This window comes from Doryrhamphus excisus, chromosome 14 (genome assembly GCF_030265055.1).
Source record: "Doryrhamphus excisus isolate RoL2022-K1 chromosome 14, RoL_Dexc_1.0, whole genome shotgun sequence".
Lineage (NCBI taxonomy): Eukaryota > Metazoa > Chordata > Actinopteri > Syngnathiformes > Syngnathidae > Doryrhamphus > Doryrhamphus excisus.
In genome coordinates, this window is record NC_080479.1 from 14,851,666 (window position 1) to 14,876,209 (window position 24,544).

Consider the following 24,544-nt stretch of genomic DNA (forward strand, 5'->3'; position numbering starts at 1 on the left):
GTAAATCGACTCAGAAGCCATGAATCATTCAAACTGGGGAAAAAAAAACTTTTTGTATGTACAACTTATGCGAAGGGACTAGATAGGACAGCTCTAGTCTGACTAGATAGGACAGCTCTAGTCTGACTAGATAGGACAGCTCTAGTCTGACTAGATAGGGCAGCTCTACTCTGACTAGATAGGACAGCTCTAGTCTGACTAGGTAGGACAGCTCTAGTCTGACTAGATAGGGGACAGCTCTAGTCTGACTAGGTAGGACAGCTCTAGTCTGACTAGATATGACAGATCTAGTCTGACTAGATAGGACAGCTCTTGTCTGACTAGATAGGACGGCTCTAGTCTCACTAGGTAGGACAGCCCCAGTCTGCTGCAGGAATTCAACAGTAGAAATACTTTGACGATGGATACTTTGGATCCCAGAATAGAGCTGTCCTACCCAGTCATTTAGCTTGAACTGATGAAAAATGCTCAGACACATCCACCGATTGTCCACCAATAAATCGACTCAGAAGCCATGACTGATTCAAACTGGAAAAAAAACTTTTTGTATGTACGGTTTATGCTCAGGGACTAGATAGGACGGCTCTAGTTTGACTAGATAGGACAACTATAGTCTGACTTGGTAGTATAGCTCCAGTCTGCTGCAGGAATTCAACAGTAGAAACACTTTGACGATGCATATTTTTGGATCCCAGAATAGAGCTGTCCTACCCAGTCATTTAGCTTGAACTGATGAAACCTGCTCACACACATTCACCGATTGTCCACCAAAGTGAGCACCGATTCTTAACCCAATTAGGCCAGTCATATTCAGCACCGCCCACTACTGTCACATCTGGTGCAGCAACCTGCAAATATTTTTTAATTATAATAATAATTTGTATCAATTCAAATATGGAACCTTCGATTCGTTATCAATGTGCCATATGGTTTACATTAAAAGAGAGGGACATGACGTGTAACTGTACCAAAAATGAGCCAAATCGTGACCTTAAAACCAAGACATGTACTGAACCATAATAACGATGTACTCTTACACCCCCTACCATTTAGTCTTAGTCGTCAATAAAAGCCATTGAATGCAATCCATGCAGACTATCATCTTCCATAATGACAGCCTTCCTATCGTATATTTGACTCAAAAACCTGTACAAATGGTAACATTCGGTGAATTGGTTGATCAATGTACACAAAATTGGTCAAATCTTGGGACTTTTTCAAGACGGTTTTGCAGGCATGAATGGCCATACAGGGATCAGACAAATGAAGATGACATCATCAAGATGCAACTTGACATTCATTCATTCATTTTCTACCGCTTTTCCTCACGAGGGTCGCGGGGGTTGCTGGAGCCTATCCCAGCTGTCTTCGGGTGAGAGGCGGGGTACAACCTGGACTGGTCGCCAGCCAATCACAGGGCACATATAATCAAACAACCATTCACACTCACATTCATACCTATGGACAATTTGGAGTCGCCAATTAACCTAGCATGTTTTTTGGAATGTGGAAGGAAACCGGAGTACCCGGAGAAAACCCACACATGCACGGGGAGAACATGCAAACTCCACACAGAGATAGCTGAAGGTGGAATTGAACTTGGGTCTCCTCGGTTAGCATGTTAGCATTTTAGCTAATTCACTGATATCTAAAGGCAAATACACACATGCCATTATATGGGGACACTATGGGACTGCCTTAACACTTTTGGGACTTGAGGATGTCTTGCTAGGTGCTAGCATGGTAGCCATTGGCATGTTAGCATTTTCTAACACAGCATTTCGAACATTTTCTAACATTCATACCTATGGACAATTTGGAGTCGCTAATTAACCTAGCATGTTTTTGGAATGTGGGAGGAAACCGGAGTACCCGGAGAAAACTCACGCATGCACGGGGAGAACATGCAAACTCCACACAGAGATGGCCGAGGGTGGAATGGAACCCTGGTGTCTCTTAGCTGTGAGGTCTGCGCGCTAACCACTTGACACCGTGCAGCCCTGCAACTTGACAATAACAGATTATTAAAAATGTAACAATATCCATTCATTTTCTGTACCGCTTATCCTCACGAGGGTCGCGGGCATGCTGGAGCCTACCCCAGCTCTCTATTATGAAACAGTGTCATTATTCCAATGCCTGTTTGCTTCTTAAAACCTCACATTTTGTACATTTTATGGTGTCTAGCACCATATTGCTTTTGAGGCTAACCATGATTAGAATATGTCTTTACCAGGGGTTCTCACTTCGATTGCCCCCCCCCCCCTCCCCTTCCATCGTCAACAGACATATTCTTCACAGTAAATCCACCATGCACGTAAATGCCAGCTTGTCACACTTTGCACCATTTTCATACGGGCACATTTTCCAAGCCGCCTTTTTCACACCTCTGTCTGTTCTGTATGCTCCACCGTATTTAATTAAGACCCGCTCCTTTACTCCTGTATTGCCACATCAATAAGGGGAGGGCCAGGTAACACGGCCAACAGGTGAGGAGATAATATGCACCGTGGTGGATTTGAGAAGATTGAGACACAAGAGGTAGAGAGAGAAGGTTGGGCAATATTTTAGACGGCTAACAGATTAGGAGAAGATGATGCGGCTTACGACTATTTCCACCACCGTGGTGTTGGGGAGAATTGAAGGGGAAGGTGCTTTGGGAGGATAGTAGATGAAAGTGAAAGTGCAAGGGATATATAGAGAATAAGCAAGTGAGACAGGAATTTTGCTGCAAAGCCTTGAAATGAAAAGGCAATACAGCCACACCGGCAACAAAAGAGCCTGGTGGAGCCTTTTGTTTAGGATGGATGATATGTTTTTTGTTTTTTTTTTTCTTCTCTGATTAAGATGCCGCTTTAAACTGTGGAGCTGCATAACAAGTAAAAATATTGTTAAACGTGGCGGTACCACTTGGTTTAACATGTTTCAACCTGATAAATTACAGGTAGAGGAGTTTTTTTGTTTCCTTCTGCTCCTTGTTTATTTTTAGGGTTATCATTAAATCTGATGGAGAGTACAAGCTTCAGTTGGAGGAAGGAATAACAACTAGTAGCAATATGAATGGATAGGATTTTTATTTCCTGTTCGACACTATTTTGACTTCAAATTGACATTATAAGTATTTATGCAAAATTATTGAAATTATTTGTACAAATGACTGTTTACGCTGTACATTGTTGTTCATATTTGATGTCATCTATTTATTCTCCACATTATTATTTTTACTATTTAATATTGTGCGGGAGCCAGGCAACGACATTTCGTTGGCTATCTATCTATCTATCCATCTATCCATCCATCCATCCATCGGATATCTATCTATCCATCCATTCATCAGATATCTATCTATCAGATATCTATCCATCCATCCATCCATCCATCTATCAGATATCTATCTATCAGATATCTATCTTTCAGATATCTATCCATCCATCCATCCATCCGATATCTATCTATCATCCATCCATCCATCCGATATCTATCCATCCATCCATCTATCCATCAGATATCTATCTATCAGATATCTATCTATCAGATATCTATCCATCCATCCATCCATCCATCAATTTGATATCTATCTATCCATCCGATATCTATCTATCCATCCATCCATCTATCCATTCGATATCTATCCAGCCATCCATCCATCTATCTATCCATTCAATATCTATCTATCCATCCAATATGTATCTATCCATCCATCCATCCATCCGATTTCTATCTATCCATCCAATTATCTATCCATCCATCCGTCTATCGGATATCTATCTATCCATCCATCCATCTATCCATTTGATATCTATCTATCCATCCATCCATCCATCCGATATCTATCTATCAGATATCTATCTATCCATCCATCCACCCATCTATCCATTCGATATCCATCTATATATCTATCTATCCATCCATCCATCTATCCATTTGATATCTATCTATCTATCCATCCATCCATCCGATATCTATCTATCCATCCATCCATCCATCCATCCATCAGATATCTATCTATCTATCTATCTATCTATCTATCTATCTATCTATCTATCTATCTATCTATCTATCTATCTATCTATCAGATATCTATCTATCATCCATCCATCCATCTATCCATTCGATACCCATCTATCATCCATCCATCCATCCATCAGATATGTATCAGATATCTATCCATCCATCCATCCATCCATCAGATATGTATCAGATATCTATCAATCCATCGATCCATCCATCTATCCATTCGATATCTATCTATCCATCCATCCATCTATCTTTTTCCCACCTGCAGTTCTCCAGGTCACTTATATGTGTGAGTGACAGGAAGAAAAGCCTCCACTTCCATGCATACCATTTAAGCACAATGATGTTAATGTGCACTGCATATCTATTTGGGTGACCTTGTTTTATATTTATTTTAGATTGTTTTTCTGGCCTTAATTGTTGCTGAGAAATACAAAAAAAATGGTGGTTTATTTGTGTGTGTGTGTGTGTGTGTGTGTGTGTGCATTCAGTCACAAAACAAATTACAGGCTCATACCTCAGAAAATGCACCAATTAGTCACAGCACCACGTTCTCATTTAGAACACAATATAAATGGAAGCGTTAAGATGAAAAACTCGTAATACACAACATATTCATCAAACGTACTTATTTGTTCATATAGCGCACACAGAACAATGAACAACTCGGTGTTTTGTCGTCTAAGCGCACTACGTAACTCTGAGTGTTTTTAATATTTGCTACTATATTCGGGACATTTTGAAACTAGGAGATATAGGAATAATCTGCAAAATTGTAAATGTAATGTGTAATGTAATGTAAACATGTAATGTCCCTCTGATGTACTCCTTCCTGATCCTATCCATCCTGGTCACTCCCAATGAGAACCTCAGCATCCTCATCTCTGCTACCTCCAGTTCTGCTTCCTGTCTTTTCGTCAGTGTACATGACCCTCTGATGTATTCCTTCCTGATCCTGTCCATCCTGGTCACTCCCAATGACAACCTCAGCATCCTCATCTCTGCTACCTCCAGTTCTGCTTCCTGTCTTTACGTCAGTGTACATGTCCCTCTGGTGTACTCCTTCCTGATCCTATCCATCCTGGTCACTCCCAATGACAACCTCAGTATCCTCATCTCTGCTACCTCCAGTTCTGCTTCCTGTCTTTTCGTCAGTGTACATGTCCCTCTGATGTACTCCTTCCTGATCCTATCCATCCTGGTCACTCCCAATGAGAACCTCAGCATCCTCATCTCTGGTCTCACCACAGTTTTGTATACCTTTCCTTTAATTTTAGCTGAAATTCTTCTATCACACATCACGCCTGTCACTTTTCTCCATCCTGTCTGGTTTTGAAACGAAATCCAGACATTAGGCGTCATTCCTTTTTAGAATGTAAACAAAATATTCATCCACCAGCCTTAGAAATTGTGTAATGAACATGTCACACTCCGATATTCAGCCTATTTGAGTTATTCTAACTCTACTTTTTTTTTTTTCCACAGGAGCAAAAAGATCAAAGTTATTCGACCATGAAAACCGCCGCCACACGGATCAGTGTCAACAACCTCAAAGCCGGCACCACCTATGTCTTCCTCATCCGGCCCTTCACTACGCCGGCGCCCTCCTCATCTCTGTCCTCTTCCCCTCTCTCATCCTCTTCCTCTTCGACTTATCCATCTTCCTCGTCGGCTTCTTCCTCATCATCCTCCTCCTCCTCTTCATCCTCCTCCTCCTCTCCTCCTCCCATTGACTACGGAGCCTACAGCGCTCCCCTGGAGCTGCAGACTCTCGGAGAGCGTGAGTCGCCTTTTAACACCTCCTCCTGGCCTTCTCCTGATCTCATTCTCCTCCAGGAAGCCAGTGACTTACTAAGATGTGTGTGTGTGTGTGTGTGTGTGTGTGGGTGTGTGTGGGCATCTAGCCAGCCTAAACAATGAGGCGTGCACCTACAGAGAGCGAGAGAGAGAGACGGCAAAGTGACAGTGTTTGAGATTATGTGTGAAGATTCAACATTTTACCGGCGAGCTGTGAAACACTTTGTCTTTGATACCACCTCAGAGTGTCGTTTTTTTTTTTTGTTTTTTTTACACTCTGTGTGGGTTTTATGCCTCTAACTTCTAATGGAAACAGCCATTTTTATATCCAGCTATGGGATTTTTGTTTTTAGTGCTGTACTGCTTCACATTATACGTTGTCAGATTTACCTAAAAGCCGCTGCCCGCATCTGAAAGCATCTCCTACGCACGGTCAAAGACCACAAATCTACCATGGCACTTTTGTACTTTTTTATTTTCAGCCCTACAGGATTTTAACACAAAAAAAAACGTGTTTGACCTTTTTTGTGTTTTGGGAGAGAGGTCTTTGTTTCACAATAACTTTTCGGATGATGCCTATGCTCGCCTCGGGCTGGCTAATGTGTCAAACAAGTGATGACCTCGCAAACTTTTCAAGGCAGCCGCAGTCAAAGCTCCTGATGGCTGCATGGGGAATATATCCATGGAATAACTGACAAAGTACCCCGTAGTACATGACTGTACTTGACAATATTTACCGTGTTTTCCGGTCTCTTAAGTCGTACTTACATGTAAAATAAATGGCCGCGGGGTATATGCCGACTCCGGATGGACAATTTGATGAGATGCCCAACGGCGTTTTGAACCCAGGAGAATCTCCTGACGGTGTTACTTAGTGACATCAATCAAGGAGTGAACAGTACCATGGACAGCGCTTTAGGCTTGTGAAGAGTTCAATAGATGTAGAATGAGATCGGGAGCTTGGTGAACTAATTATTAGGATTATTATTAGAGCCCTGTACATAAAATAACACTTTTATAGTCACCATTACGCTCCTAATATTCATTGTTTACAACACAGAGACTTGAGACAACAAGCTAGCGAGTCTCAAATTAACCTTAAGGGTTTCAGTTTCACTCTGCATCCATTGCTGGCAGTGCAAGGTGAGCTAATGCCGCCTAGTGACAAGAATATTACTTTTATTTCAATATGTTGTGACTAATAATAGACCATCATCTAGCAATGAGTTAGCATTCATTCATTCATTTTCTACCGCTTTTCCTCACGAGGGTCGCAGGGGGTGTTGGAGCCTATCCCGGCTGTCTTCAGGCGAGAGGCGGGGTACACCCTGGCCTGGTCGCCAGCCAATCACAGGGCACATATAGACAAACAACCATTCACACTCACATTCATACCTATGGACAATTTGGAGTCGCCAATTAACCTAGCATGTTTGTGGAATGTGGGAGGAAACCGGAGTACCCGGAGAAAACCCACGCATGCACGGGGAGAACATGCAAACTCCACACAGAGATGGCCGAGGGTGGAATTGAACCCTGGTCTCCTAGCTGTGAGGTCTGCGCGCTAACCACTCGACCGCCGTGCCCATGAGTTAGCAATTTCTGAAAAAAATGCAATATCGTAAGAGACGACTGTATAGCGACTGTTAAATATGAAATCTTGTGGAAGTTGAAAAATTGTGATTCGATGCTGGAACGCTCAACCATTCCGCACAGAACATGTCGAAAAAATTAAAAACATCGAAATTCACCGACTATGAATTTGCTTAGTTTACTAGCGCATGCTGATGCATGTGATTTAGACTGTATGACACCGTATTACGTTGCACTGCTACTGTTAAGATGTCCGCTGTCGTGAAATAAGGACGAGATTTATTCTTGCGCCTAGCTTATCTTGACTAAGGAAAATACGGTAAATATTTAATTTAATTTTTTTTATTTAATTAGCTGCAAATTGGCGATTCCAAATTGTCCATAGGTATGAATGTGAGTGTGAATGGTTGTTTGTCGATATGTACCCTGTGATTGGCTGGCGACCAGTCCCCGCCTCTCGCCCGAAGACAGCTGGGATAGGCTCCAGCACCCCCCGCGACCCTTGTGAGGAAAAGCGGTAGAAAATGAATGAATGAATGAATGCGATGAAAGGACACGATGTCTATGCTAATGTTTGAATTTACACTAAAATGTAATTAATGCTGTGTTATATATATTAAAGTGTTATATAGCATTATATTTGATTTCATTTCAACTGTGTTATTACAGTCGCCCTGGCATCCAGCGAACAGAGTCCAGTGGTGATCATCGCCATCGTGTCGGTAGCAGCACTCGTCATGCTACTCTCTATGGGAGTGGGACTTCACATCTGGAGAAGGTAGAGAGCTATGAAGCCATGCACAAGCACACGCACAATTATTCATTCCGCACCCGCAACACGTTCTTATATTTTAATCCCCTGAACGTGTCAGACAGACCTACATTTTGTATGGACAAAAAAAACACACACGCTCATTGAATCAATCTCACATGCACCACCACTGTAATCCTGATTACATTAATCCATAGATAAAATGAATGTGCAAATAACACTCTTGTGATGGAGGGATCAAAATAGGAAGAACATTTTTTTGGGCCAGTTGTATGGCATATTTTATTGGGAATGCCTCCCCGCCCCCTCCCCAATATAAGGGGGGTAAAGGGTCTACAAAATTCCATCAACATTAGTGTCTTTAGTCATGCATAAACAATGACAGTTCCAGCAAATCATACAGTGGTTTGTACAGAAACATAATTTGACAGATTCTCTATGTTTATATCTTCGGGTGAGAGGCGGGGTACACCCTGGACTGGTGGCCAGCCAATCACAGGGCACATATAGACAAACAACCATTCACACTCACATTCATACCTATGGACAATTTGGAGTCGCTAATTAACCTAGCATGTTTTTGGAATGTGGGAGGAAACCGGAGTACCCGGAGAAAACCCACGCATGCACGGGGAGAACATGCAAACTCCACACAGAGATGGCCGAGGGTGGAATTGAACTCGGGTCTGCTAGCTGTGAGTCCTGCACGCTAACCACTCGACCACCGTGCAGCCCTGCAACTTGACAATAACAGATTATTCAAAATGTAAAGTCCACACAGAGATGGCCGAGGGTGGAATTGAACTCGGGTCTGCTAGCTGTGAAGCCTGTGTGCTAACCACTCGAACACCGTGCAGCCTTATTGGGACTTGCATTTACGTAATGCATTCATGTAACATTTACGCTGCAAAAAGTCAAGTCTAAGCAAAATTAACCGAGCATGTTTTTTTTGGAATGTGGGAGGAAACTGGAAAAGCGGGAATCGAACTCAGGTCTCCTAGCTGTGTGGCCTGCACACTAACCACTTGAACACTGTGTCAAGCCTGTGTGAGTCTATATCGCATTTTATTATTCTGTGATTATGTCTACTATATTGGGTAATTCAAGTTTGAAGGCGACTGTAGGGATGCTATTTCATGTGGAAAGGGCTCTAAAAATGTTATTTTCTAGAAAAGACCACATAAATTCACTTATCACAGCCATGTCTGGAACCATTTAACTACAATAAACAAGGGATTGCTGTATTCTCGTAAATTGTTACTAGAAATACAACATTATTTTATGTTTATTTTATGATTATGTAGCTCCGCTGTGGAATTTCGACACCTAAGTCGCCAATTAACTAGCATGTTTTTGGAATATGGGAGGAAACCGGAGTGAACACACATGGGGAGAACATGCAGACTCCACAGGCGGGGAATCAAACCCAAAGTCTCTTGCGCGATTACCACTCATTCACCGTGCGGTCACAAATAATCTATAAAAAAATATCCAATGAATGTACATCTATTTGCCTCATAGTTTCAGACACCCATGCATTAATAACCATGCACAGAACATTGCATATTTTGCAATAAATATCCTAGGTAGGATTAGGACTTACATTATTATACAGGCTTAAAAATGTTCCAGTCGTGGGGCGACACGATTAGTGCACATCACAATGGTACTGTATATAATTGTAATGTATTTAAATATAAGCAGCAACGAGACACAAAAGGCACGACTTGTCAACATGATTGTCAATGTCACCTCCGGCATTTCAAATGCATGTATTAGACTTACATACTTAGCAGTTTATTTGCATATTTTATTCATATTTTTTTTGTGCTTGCCATCAGATAGGACAGTATTTGGTATGGGACTTGTTGTCATAGTTTTTGTATTGGCTAGTAATAGATTGGTTGGTGTGTGTGAATGCGACAGTCACATACAGGCAAGTGAGTAAAAGACAATAACGCTTGTTACACCCGCAAACGTAATAACTGCCCACAAACGTAATACAAATCTGCAGTTTTGAATGTAATAATCCCACAAATGTAATAAATTTCCCACAAACGTAATAAAATTTGCCTACTAAAGTGAAAGTGAAAAACTGTAAATGTAATAACTTCCCACAAATGTAATATGAGACAAAATAATGATCTTTGTGGTTGTTGTTGTTGTTTGTTCTTTCTTCTTTTAATGAGGGAGAAGGTGTAGATGTCATTTTGAGGATTTTAACAAGATAATTCTTTGTTTTCTTTTTTTTGTGGAAAAAATATTATTCAAAGAGTATCATTTGAATACATTAAAGGAATCTTTAATTATTAAATTATAATTTATTTTAAATTAAAAAAGATTGTTGCAATTGTTTTAATAAAATTATTATTACTATTGTTATTATTATATTTTATTTTTTGTTTTGGTTATTTCTTCCCCATATACACACAAAATCACACATACAATAATATACTGTAACTAAAACGCACATGTATGCTCACAAACAAAATGTAATAATTTCCTGCAAATGTAATAGTTATTACATTTGGTTTTAAATTTTAAATTTTAAATTTTGACCATTCCAGGGTGTACACCGCCTCACGCCCGAAGACAGCTGGGATAGGCTCCAGCACCCCCCGCGACCCTCGTGAGGAAAAGCGGTAGAAAATGAATGAATTTTAAATTTTAAACTTTAAATTTTAAATTTTAAATTTTAAATTTTAAATTTTAAATTTTAAATTTTAAATTTTAAATTTTAAATTTTAAATTTTAAATTTTAAATTTTAAATTTACATTTTACATTTTACATTTTACATTTTTAAATTTTATTAAATTTGTGGGATTATTACATTCAAAGCTGCATATTTGTATCATGTTTGTGGTTTATTACATTTGTGGGCAGTTATTACGTTTTTGGGTATAACAAACGCTAATATTGTACATACATACTGTAGCGCATAACACATACAGTAGCTCCGTTTTGAATAATAATGATCTATCTTTCTGCCACCCCCACCCCCTCTCCTCCACTGCATTCCATTGTCCATCACTGTTGCATCACATTATCTTGCTCCTTACAGTTTGTGTGCAGACATGGAAGGGATGGCCTGATGCCTCAATTATCAGGCTCTCGTGTTTGCAAAGACAGCCAGCTTGCAGACACGGCTGAAGGGTCTCAGATGTACTGATCTGCTTGCTGACACACACACACACACACACACACACACACAGTCATGCAAATCGTTCCTCTTCACACAAAAGCTCGGACACATGACAATGATTATTATTATTATCATTATGTCTCACGAGCAGCAGTGCACCAAAGAAAAGGAAAGCCAACACCATGAAAGTGAAAATGAGAACATTAAAAAAAAGGGGACACGCCCACCAATAGTCACAACTCTCATTGGAGGATGAGATGTCATCTTTTCATTACAGTCCGAACTTTGAGAAGTGAATTTCCACTTAACACTCAATCAAATATAATCTGTTATCTGTATAGTCTTTCTAAATACAGTTTTTAACATTATTAGAGCTCTTTAGACATGAAATAACACCCCTATAGTCACTTTTGCACTCATATTGCCCAATAAAATTGACATAATATGACATTAATATGACTTGTGCTCATGTGGGTTGTTATAAATGGGTGGAGGGTGGACGGGAAGTGAGGGCGGGAGCCACAAAAGTTTTACAGTTTTATTATTATTATTTATTTTATTAAAATAAATAAAATAAAAAATAAATAATATATAAAATATAATATATTACTCTGTTTTTACTCAACTCTGTTTTTATTTATTTTTATAAAATAAAAAAATAAATAAAATATAATATAATAATATAATAATATAATAATATAATAATATAATAATATAATAATATAATAATATAATAATATAATAATAATATAATAATATAATAATATAATAATATAATAATATAATAATATAATAATATAATAATATCATACTACACATCGCTTTTAGCCTTGTTTTAGCTCTGAATGAATGTTTGAATATTGTATTTTAATGCATCTTTTACTCTGTTTTTACTCAACTCTGTTTTTATTTATTTTAATAAAATAAATAATATATAAAATATAATATAATAATATAACAATATAATAATATAACAATATAATACTACACATCGCTTTTAGCCTTGTTTTAGCTCTGAATGAATGTTTGGATATTGTATTTTAATGCATCTTTTACTCTGTTTTTACTCAACTCTATTTTTATTTATTTTAATAAAATAAAAATAAATATATATAATATAAAATAATAAATATAATATATTATATATATTATATTATATAAATATAATAAATAAAATAATAATAATTTTATAATAATAAAATTAAATCAAATTAAATCAAATTAAATGTGTTATTATTATTATTATTATTCACATTTCGGAATGCCTTAGATTTGGATTTGAATTCAGAATTAGTCGCGGCTGCTGACTGTGTAGCTCTGTAGTTTTACAAAATCTCTCACCTTTGCTGTTATGACTGTCAAGGACTCCATATTAGGCCCACACAACTCTAAATGAAATGGATAAGACGGGGCCAGAGTGTATTTTGTACTTTCCTTTGTGAAATACCATCTTGACACTTCTCCACATACACACACACACACACACTTGTGCCTGGCTGGGTTTGATAGAGCCAAAGTTGGAGGGCATTGACCAAACAAACTCAGCCTTCACTGGTCAGTGAAAGGGATGGCTTAGCCTTCAGTGGTGACATCGCCGTGCATGAGTGTGATTGAGTGCTTGTACATCTGCCGAGTGAGTGCGTGCGTGTCAAGGTGTTAGGATGACGGGAAGACGCCTGGAAGAGTGACTTGGGTTCATCTTATCTTATGAAGTGCAATCTTGGTGTGAATGTTGAGGTTTTTTGCCACAAATAGTGTTTAGAAAGTACTGCCCCCCCCCCCCAACTTAACCTTTCCTACATTTGCCACTCAAAGATCGCTCTTGCATTCGATGTCATGCTGACTGCATTCCGCTTCTGAAATCATGTCATGTGTGAATATTTGTCCACGGATTTATGTATGTATGTATGGAAATGTATGTAAACAGCTGGAGATAGCGTATATGCATATATGTACAAGCATGGAACCTCACCCGGGCCAAACACGGAAAGGATTGACAGATTGATAGCTCTTTCTGGATTCTGTGGGTGGTGGTGCATGGCCGTTCTTAGTTGGTGGAGCCATTTGTCTGGTTAATTCCGATAACGAACGAGATTCCGGCTTGCTAGATAGCTACGCGGCCCCTCGCGGTCGGCGTTGATGGTTACTATGGTACCCATTATGGTGTCGACAGTTACTAAGGTACCCATAGGTACCCAATTTTTTTTTTTAATTTACAAATTTAAAAAGTAAAAACATTTTTTTAATTACAAATTTAAAAAATAAAACAAAAAAATTTAATTTACATTTGTTTAATTTAAAATGTTTAAAAAAAAAATTAATTAAAAACATAAAAAAACTTAAACCATATTAGGAAAGCAGGAACATTAACATGAACATTAAAATAACAAACTTAAATTATATTAGGATAAAAATTAAATAAAAGGACTACATTAAAAAGCCATAGCATAAAATTAAAATTAAAATTAAAATTAAAATTAAAATTAAAATTAAAATTAAAATTAAAATTAAAATTAAAATTAAAATTAAAATTAAAATTAAAATTAAAATTAAAATTAAAATTAAAATTAAAATATATTAGTTAATTAATTAATAAAAAATTTAAATTTAAAAATTTTAAAAACAAAACCAAAAAAAATTAAATTATATTAGGAAAGCAGGAAGTGAACAAATGTAACAGTTACTGATTGTAAAAGTACCAGATGGAGGGGTAGGATTTAATAAGCTTTGCTTCTTCCTACTCCTTTTGGACATGTGGAACTGTGAACTGATTATGTGATGCATTCAATTGTAATCACAACAACGGTTTGTGCTAACTTGCTAACGGAGTACGCAAAAGCGCAACATCGAAAAAAAATGTCGCAGTCGAGTGTGTTCCATGTTGGCGCAGCGCAAAGGAAGTTCAATATGACCAACCCCAGAAAAAAAAATAAAACCTTTAGCCACCCAAGTGTGAGAAAGTGAGTACGTTGTCACACATCCCATAATAAACTAATAAAATCTCATTTTAAAGCTGGGGTCTCAAACTCAAGCCATCCAAAGTCTGTTGGGGATAGCAGAGTCCGGATAGTAAATAACAATTTTAACTCTAAACGTGTAAATTTCAGTACCTTTTTTTAACCGCAAAGCATGCTGGGTAAGGATGCCAGCTCTTAGCAAACTGATTCTTCTGACTCATTTGCATCTCATTGAGGTGTCACATGACTGTATAGATCTGCAAAAGATAAACCTTAATGCATAATGACCACTTTCTGCAGTTGGCAACCATATTTATCTATAATTATATCATTCATATGGAGGCTTTGCTCTATTTTTAAATGATAAAAATACATGTGGTCATCAAAATGGTGATCCGTAATTATGATTTTTTCTGGCACTATCTACCTAGCGTATTTGACTAATGAGAGGAAATGAGTCCAAAAATGTGTTTCTAATTACAAAGTACTGAAAAGAGCCCCTCAATCCCCCCCCCTCCCCCTCCCACCCCCCACCCCTTTGTCTTCTTCCCAGCAGTGTCTGCTCAAGCTCCTCCAATGTAACTCCTGCTAGCGTGGTGCTGCTCTCGACCTCCTTCTCCACTCTTCCTCCTCCTCCTCCTCTTCTCTCTCCTCTTCCTCCCTTCACACAGCTGATGCCCAGGTACACTTGGCATGTACTACCCCCCCTCCCTTCCCCCCAACCCCCAACCCCTCATCCTCTATATCCTCTTGTTTAATTTCCTCTCAGCACTTATTCTTTATTTGGCATACTAATAAGCCAAATAAATCAAGCTGTTTAGCTCGCTTCTTTTTATAGAAAATGTTGTTGAATAACCCCCCCCCCCCCCCCTCAAAAAAAAGCCACTATCCAAAAAGGAACTACTTTCATTTTGATCATATCTGACATTTGAAAAGAAGTTATGGAAAAGGACTGAAGTCATGGGATTTTACCCTAATGTGATTATTCCACATCCTATTCCCTTTTTCCTTCTTCCTTTTGTCTGCTCACTTGCATCATTGCTTATCTCTTGACTTTCCTTGAGCAAACACCCGGCATAGCATATAAATACCCTGCGTGCTAACCACCCAACCACAGTGCAGCCAGTTAGTAGTCATATTAGAATAACTATTATTGCACTACAGTAAAACATGTATCCACTTTTGACACCTTTTTCCACTTAAAAGTAGTCAGTGGACATGGATAATAAGATTATTGTCATAACTTTGCCGGTCTCGATATATTGCCATACAGTACATGTCTGTTAACTGGAGTGCATCGGTTTCAGTAATTTGGAGCATCTGTTCCATAGAACATTGACCTTTTTCACAGTTCCTAATTCATCAAATAATTGATAAGGTGTTGGATTTGACCCTTTCGATTCCCGATCAATCTACATGATTAGAAATTTGGAACCGTTACCGTCCCAGTGCACAACTAAAAATGTCTGAAGTTAGTCGCATGAGTAATATTTTGCACCTGGCTTCTTAACAGCAACGTTTAGTGGAAGTGGGGAATTGGTTAGAGGCACTTTAGCTTACTTAATCAATCGTCATTAAGTAAAAAATAGACACTCCTAGCAACGATATTGAGGTCCTGCTCCCAGCATGCCTTGTGGCATGTTTTAAAAAATATTCATTCATTCATTTTCTACCGCTTATCCTCACGAGGGTCGCGGGGGGTGCTGGAGCCTATCCCAGCTGTCTTCAGGTGAGAGGCGGGGTACACCCTGGACTGGTTGCGAGCCAATCACAGGGCACATATAGACAAACAACCATTCACACTCACCTTTTAAAAATATATATGAATTATAAATCATGCTGTTTTGTGGATGAATACGGCATATTATTAGTCAAAATACAAGCATATTTAAGCAAATTTTTACATATTTTAGGCCAAAATTGAGCATTTTCACGTCTAAAAATGGCTAAATGAACAAGGCATTCAAAAGACCCATTATGTATTCTACAATCAGAAGCTGTCAGCAATGTTACCAGACTTGATCCCCGGAACAACAGGCTTTGATTGCAGGTTTGAATGATCTCACAACAGGCAGAAATAATCCCCAAATAAAAACACGGACTACTATTGCAGCCGTAACCACTGACAAGATGAACTCTCGATGTCACATCCTGTCCGCCACTCACTCCGCCCTCTCGGGAACTTATTTATTATTATTACTTATTTACTTATTGGGTAATACGAGTGTAAAGGCGACTATAGGGATGTAGTTAATGGGCTAAAATTATGTTAAAAACTGTATTTAGACCATAGTCAACTGTTTTTTCTATGCTCAAACTACAAAATATAATATTAAAATAATATATTATATAATTATAATAATAATTATTATTTATTAATATCATATATAAATATATATATAATATAATAAATAATAATTTATTAATAGTATTATTATAATATATATTATATTATATTTTGTAGCAAACAATGAAATATAATATTAATGTAATATAATAATTAATTCTTAATTAATAATATTATTATAATATATATTATATTTCATTATATATATATTAATATATATATTTATATTAATATTATATGTTGTAGTTAGAGCATAGAAAAAACGGTTTAGTAATATATATATATATATATATATATATATATATATATATATATATATATATATATATATATATATATACATACAATATTTTGTAGTTAGAGCATAGAAAACAGTTTACTAATATAATATTAATATATATATATATAAATAAATATTATATTTATAATATATTATATAATATGTATATAATATATATATTAATATAATATGAAATTTATGAATGAGGAAGCCTACTTTCTGGAAATTCACTTGTCACGGTCGGGTGTTGAACCAATTAACGGCGATAAACACGAGATTATTTATTTTATGACATGACTCAATTATGTTGAGTAATGACCTCCTCCCATTTCAGCTCAACTTGATTGAAAAGTGATTCCACAATAAATACTTACTCACCCAGCTTCAACCTCCAGTGGTCCCCATTTGAGTAGAGTTTGAGACCCCCGGAGTAGAAGAACTGAACAAATTGGGTAGATGTGGGTGAATGGACTTGAATTCTGGAAAAAAAAAATAGCATAAAGTTTCCAAGAAGACTGGAGTTTTCTTTTACTTTCACTTCCTGTAGGTGTAATGGCCAATATTTTTGACTAGCGTAGCATATGTGACCACTATTTTTGACTCAGTGATGTACTGTACGTCTCCTCGCCATGTCACCAATAACCCCCGGTGTCTCTGATCTCATTATGTCCTCCATCCTCATGTCAGTCCTGTTCCCCCTTCGGTCTCCTTTTTTTTTTACCGCACTCCCTTGTCTATCAATTCTTGTCTCTCCTCGTCTGTTGTGCCCCGATGGTCTCTGCTGCATGCGTCTGCTGGTGTGTTTCGACAGACAGGGTCTCGACCCTGTCTCAGACCCTGCTGTTACACAGGCTGAGGGATGTGTCAGCCTCGTCCTCGATCACGTCTCCCCGCGAGAGAACACTCGAACAGCGACACGCAAAAAGACCAAAAAAAAAGAAAAACAATCCTAGCATAGAAATGTGAATATTTAAGACTTCTACATCAAAGCACAGTTTTACCTTTAAAGTTGCACAAAACTTTAGTTTTTGGGGCTTCACTGTAATAGGATCGAAGGTTCAGATTTGGCATGTTCTCCCTAAAACAGATTAGTCTTAATAAATTCACAAATAACAATCCAATTTAATATGATACAGTTTGGAAAGCTGCACATTTGTATGCGGCACAAACATCCGTATAAGAATAAAGTAAAGTATAAAACTCTGGACTAATACAGTTAATACAGGAAAACTTTTTGCACGTTACGCATGAATGCAGCATGAAGAAAACAGATTAGATTAACGCTCGCTTGCATAACTAGCATAACTTTCACTTTCAATAATTCCAGACCACCAGCGTCCTGAGCTAGCAAGCTTATTGCAGTTCAGATTTGGCATGTTCTCCCTAAAACAGATTAGTCTTAATAAATTCACAAATAAGAATCCAATTTAATATGATACAGTTTGGAAAGCTGCACATTTCTATGTGGCACAAACATCTGTATAATAATAAAGTAAAGTATAAAACTCTGGACTAATACAGTTAATACAGGAAAAACTGGGCTCCTTTTGCACGTTACGCATGAATGCAGCGTGAAGAAAACAGATTAGATTAACGCTCGCTTGCATAACTAGCATAACTTGCATAACTTTCACTTTCAATAATTCCAGACCACCAACGTCCTGAGCTAGCAATCTTATTACAGTGTGACATATGTCTGATACGCTGATATTGTCATTGGAAAAAAAAAAACAATACCAATATGAACTGATACCTCATTTTCATGCAAATATTATTCAATACTCGACTTAATTAGTAGTGGTTTTACATCAAAATATCACTTTATTTACTAATATAACACTAAGAACTATCACTTTTGGAAATGAACAGCATGTACACGCGTTAAAATTCCACTACTACATGCTACACTACACTCCACATGGAAAAGAGTCATGCCGAGCTCCTATCAAATGCATTTCTACCACCTTAAAACTGCACCGAACATGATATCTTTTATTGTGGACTTGAGTCACCACCTTTTTGCCCCTCTTGTGCAAAAAAAAAAAAAACGTAAAACACGTGTAAATGCATCATAGAAAACATAAATACTGTATATCTTGGATAGCGAATTATAATAATGGTAATAATAATAATAATAATTCATGGGAGTGTATTCTAACCACGACACGTCATAACACGAGGCCCCCCTTATTTAGTGTTTATAAGTTTGTTCACAAAAAAGCAATACCAATATGAACTGATACCTCATCATGCCGTCATGCCGAATTTAATATCAAATGCATTTCTACTACCTTAAAACTGCACCGAACATGATCTCTTTTATTGTGCACTTAGGTCATCACCTTTTTGCCCTTCATACCTCATTTTCATGCAAATATTATTCAATACGTGACTTAATTAGTAGTAATTTTACATCAAAATAACACTTTATTTACTAATATAACACCAATAACTATCACTTTTGGAAATGAACAGCATGTACGCGCGTTAAAATTCCCGTTTTTGTCATCACCGTTTTGCCCCTCTTAAAAACGTAAAACACGTATAAATTTATGATAAAAAAAAACATAAATACTGGTAGCGAATGATACGTCATAACATGAGGTTTACTAATATAACACCAAGAACTATAACTTTTGGAAATGAACAGCATGTACATGCGTTAAAATTCCACTTCTACATGCTATGCTACACTCCAACATGTTGTGCAGCATCAACACATGGAAAAAAGTCATGCTTTTCAATGCTTTTTTTCATGCAAGTTTAATATCAAATGTATTTCTACCACCTTAAAACTGCACCGAACATGATCTTTTTTATTGTGCACTTACGTCATCACCTTTTTGCCCATCTTTTGCAAAAAGATTTTTGCAAAGTTTTTTGCAAAAAAACACGTATAAATGCATGATTAAAAAAAACAGAAATACTGTATACCTTTGGTAGCAAATGATAATAATAATACTAATAATAATTCATGGAAGTGTATTCTAACCACGACACGTCATAACACGAGGTCCCTTTTATTTAGTGTTTATAAGTTTGTTCACAGAATCTGTCATTTACTAAAGCTTTTACTGTCATTCTTTTCTTGGCTAGCTTTCTAGCCATTTTTCCTAATCCAAGGAAGCACACAGGCCAGCCAGAATGTCTGCTCATTACTTGTTAATCTGTCTCTTCCAGTGTGTGTGTGTGTGTGTGTGTGTGTCTGCCAAGGTTAAGAGGCAAGTTAAAATTTCCCTCTAAGACGAAAAGCCATCCAGTCAGATCATAGAGGGTTCACTTTTGTTTTGACCCCCTGTGGGGGGACGAGGGATGAGCGCTATTGTAAAAAAACATATCCTTTAGTGTGTGTGTGTTCAACAGTAGCATATCTATTTCAGTCCAATCAGTGTGTGTGTGTGTGTGTGTGTGTGAAATCAGACTTTCCACTTATTCAGACTCAAATCACTCATCAGTGCCATCGCATCAGGGGGGGGTGATGGGGGGGGTTCTCTCCTGTACCTTCTTCCACAGTCAGTGCTCTCATCTTCGCTTTCCCTCATCTCAGTTATTGCACATTTTGTGTAAACGACTGCGTTGCAAGATAAACAGCGTCTGATGCTTGTTTGTGTCTCCCAACTGGGATATAAAAAAAAAAAAAAATGTCTGATGTCTGTCTCTTTCACTTTTTTTTTTTTTTTTAGACAATGCGGCTACAGCAAAGCCTCTCAAGAGGGAGACGAGGAACTTTACTTCCAGTGTAAGTGACGTCCATGCTTTGTTTTTCCCTTTTTTTTCCCGCAACTGTTTTGCATGCGTGTACACGTGCACACACACACACACAACATCTTAGGACTTTAGCGGCACAACATTAATTCTTATGGGAAAATGTTAAGAAGAGATTCAGTTTCTGCTTTTTTGTTGTTGTTGCAGTCGTAACCATCGACAAGATGAACTCTCGATGTCACATCCTGTCCGCCACTCACTCCGCCCTCTCGGGAACTTATTTATTATTATTACTTATTTACTTATTGGGTAATACGAGTGTAAAGGTGACTATAGGGATGTAGTTAATGGGCTAAAACTATCTTAAAAACTGTATTTAGACCATAGTAAACTGTTTTTTTCTATGCTCAAACTACGAAATATAATATTAAAATAATATATTATATAACAATAATTATTATTATTATTTATTAATAATATTATTATAATACATATTATATTATATTTTGTAGCAAACAACGAGATATAATATTAATGTAATATAATAATTAATTATTAATTAATAATATTATTGTAATATATATTATATTTCATAATATATATAATATAATATTAATATATATATTTATATTAATATTATATGTTGTAGTTAGAGCATAGAAAAAAACTGTTAAAAAAAACTAATATAATATTAATGATATACAATATTTTGTAGAGCATAGAAAAACAGTTTACTAATATAATATTAATATATATATATAAATATTGTATTTATAATATATTATATAATATATATATTAATATAATATGAAATGTATGAAATGGGGAAGTATAATATATTATATAATAATAATTATTATTATTAATTAATAATTAATAATATTATTATAATACATATTATATTATATTTTGTAGCAAACAACGAAATATAATATTAATGTAATATAATAATAATAATTAATTATTAATTAATAATATTATTGTAATATATATTATATTTCATAATATATATAATATAATATTAATATATATATATATATTTATATTAATATTATATGTTGTAGTTAGAGCATAGAAAAAACTGTTTACTAATATAATATTAATATATATACAATATTTTGTAGTTAGAGCATAGAAAAACAGTTTACTAATATAATATTAATATATATATATAAATGTTATATTTATAATATATTATATAATATATATATATTAATATAATATGAAATTTATGAATGGGGAAGCCTACTTTACTTCCAGTGTAAGTGACGTCCATGCTTTGTTTTTTCTTTTTTCCCGCGACTGTTTTGCATGCGTGTACACGTGCACACACACACACAACATCTTAGGACTTTAGCGGCACAACATTAATTCTTATGGGAAAATGTTAAGAAGGGATTCAGTGTCTGCTTTTTTTTTTTGTTGTTGGACAGTGACTGAATAAGAATACTTTGACATATCATGTCTCCTCCTGTTTGTGTGTACGTGTGTACACGGCAATTGTGTGCTTAGATTTTTTTTTTTCCTTTTGTGTGCGCACAGTTTTGTAAATGTTGTGCGTGCGTACGTGCTCATTTGCGTTGTTTAATCTCCCAGCATGCCGAGCCCTCAGGAGGGGGGGTTTCGGAGCACTGTGGCTGATGAATAATGAGCCAAAAAAGCCATGCAGCTGGGAATTAAATCTGCCCAAACAAAGAAATGCAAGCGGCTGACAAGAATGTAATAGACACACTATTGCATGTGCACATATCTGGCCTGCTTTTTTTTTTTTTAAAACTCACACTTTTTTTTTTTTAACACACATAAATAGGTTGTACGATATATTTTTGTTCTCTTTAGTCAACACACGCTCCCATGGGTCCACTTTCAGCTTCCATGACTGAGCAGACTTATGGGCTGCAATGGAAGATATAGGTTTGGATAAAGTCACGTAAAGCTTTTATAGGCTTCCGCAACAAATGCTTTCGCTACAGTTACTGCAAAAGTATTGGGACAACATTCATTCATTTTCTACCGCTTATCCTCACGAGGGTCGCGGGGGGGTGCTGGAGACTATCCCAGCTGTTTTCGGTACACCCTGGACTGGTTGCCAGCCAATCACAGGGCACATATAGACAAACACTTTCCTTTTAATGCAGACCTACCAACATGTACAGATTTATAGTACTCAACATGCAATTTCACTGCTGCATACGCTTGTATGCTCTCCATTTGTTTTTCTCATTTTCGTTTCAAGTTCAGTCGGGGGGGGGGGGCTCTCCTTTTAATGCAGACCTACCAACATGTACAGATTTATAGTACTCAACATGTAATTTGACTGCTTGTTACGCTTTTATGCTGTCCATTTTGTTGTGTTTTTCTAATGTCTGTTTCAAGTTCAGTCTGTGGGGGGGGGGGGGGGGGGGGGTTCAGTTTTCACAGAAAAGTGAAAGCAGGGAGGTAGAGTGTTCTTAGGATGGCATAAAAAGGATAAAGACTCATCTGCAATCTCCATCTTTAGATCCTTCCCAAACTGATTGCACGGAAAAGGTGAGCCAGAGAACTGTACAGCGTGGAAGCATCTGGGGAAATCATCGGGAAAAATAGGATTGTGACGGCATGATAAAGACTTTTTTGTCTTTTTTTTTTTGGTTTGGTTTGATTGGAAATATTTTGGGGGGGTGGGGGGTTCTATTCTGAGATTGTGGCTCCTGGCGCTGATACGGTTAACCCTGAAACTAATCACCCGAGGAACTAGTGAAGCATGTCTATGTCAGATTCTGTCTCTGCGAAGGTTCTAAACCCATTCATTCCCAGGCTTATGTTTTTACGGGGCACTCGGGCATCCCTTCTTGGTTTTAAGCCACAACGGCGTGTTTGAAAACCCAATTTGACAGAAAAGAGCCTTCGATCTTTCTCTCATCTCTTGACTTGAATCGAAAGGGTTTCCTTTGCTTTATAATGGGTCTTTTAGCTGCACACACACACACACACACATATATATATATGTGTGTGTTGGATCAATATGGCGTTATGAGGCAGCCGGTATGGGATCCCTCAGGTCGATCAAGAGCTGTAATCACATTTCAATGGTCCTGTCCAGTTTTTTGGGAAACTACCTGGCCTTTTCCTGGAATTTTATCCTTAACACGCGGCAACAACAAAAGGTCATCTAATTGAAGCTACACTCCGCTGGTTAATGCTTTTATTGGCTGCAGGGGCTCGGCCAGTTTATTTGCCAGTTGTTAGTGCTTTGGTAAATACAACCGGCAGTCGATGAAGGAAACAGGAGTGGTGCTGTGAAATCGGGTTGTGTTTTTGGGTTTGTGTAGTACGGAGAAACAGTCGGGGGGGTCGTTATCGTTACCGCTACCGACGTCAGATAGGAATTTCAAGTGTTTCATGTTGAGGTCCCGAGATGAAATTATCCTTGCCGTGATTGGGTATGATTATTTGTTTGGGTTTTACCTGGATTGGTAGTTCTAATCACTTATTATACATTATAAAATATATTATTCTTAGCATTTTACTGTGGATTACGTTCTGTCCCACTTTCAACTGAAGATATCGCGTTTGTGTTATTTTGCAAATGTTACGCGTGTGTTAGTGAGATAACATTTTGAGGCGAGCGAAAAGACAAAAAGCCTCGTGGAGGAGCGCTGTGATCTGTCTAAAGCCTGGTGGAAGGAACCCAAAGTCAGATTTGAGCAGTCTGAGCCTTTCATCTCGCCGCCTCCAGAGTCTGCAAGGTCAAATGGAGTTAAAGAGATTTGGACGTATTATCGATAAACGTGAGGATGTTTTGAACAAATAGAAAATACAGTTTGGGTTTGTGGACGGAATACAGTTAATGGTAATGGTAATGGTTTGATTTAATTTGAACATGCATCAGATTACAATTGAATGCATCACATAATCAGTTCACAGTTCCACATGTCCAAAAGGAGTAGGAAG

General features: G+C 37.2%; 1 protein-coding gene across 3 annotated transcripts in view; it reads left to right on the forward strand.

Moving 5' to 3' along the window:
* The window catches only part of LOC131101547 (ephrin type-A receptor 7-like), a 206,481-nt gene that overhangs the window by 159,302 nt on the left and 22,635 nt on the right, over nt 1-24,544 (forward strand). The window contains exons 7-10 of one of the 3 annotated variants that reach the window (XM_058046809.1): nt 5,503-5,797; nt 8,077-8,185; nt 14,833-14,961; nt 20,590-20,645. In XM_058046809.1, the coding sequence (XP_057902792.1) occupies nt 5,503-5,797; nt 8,077-8,185; nt 14,833-14,961; nt 20,590-20,645 (589 nt within the window). The remainder of the gene's footprint in view (nt 1-5,502; nt 5,798-8,076; nt 8,186-14,832; nt 14,962-20,589; nt 20,646-24,544) is intronic. The other 2 variants (XM_058046810.1, XM_058046811.1) reach the window with 2 other exon arrangements.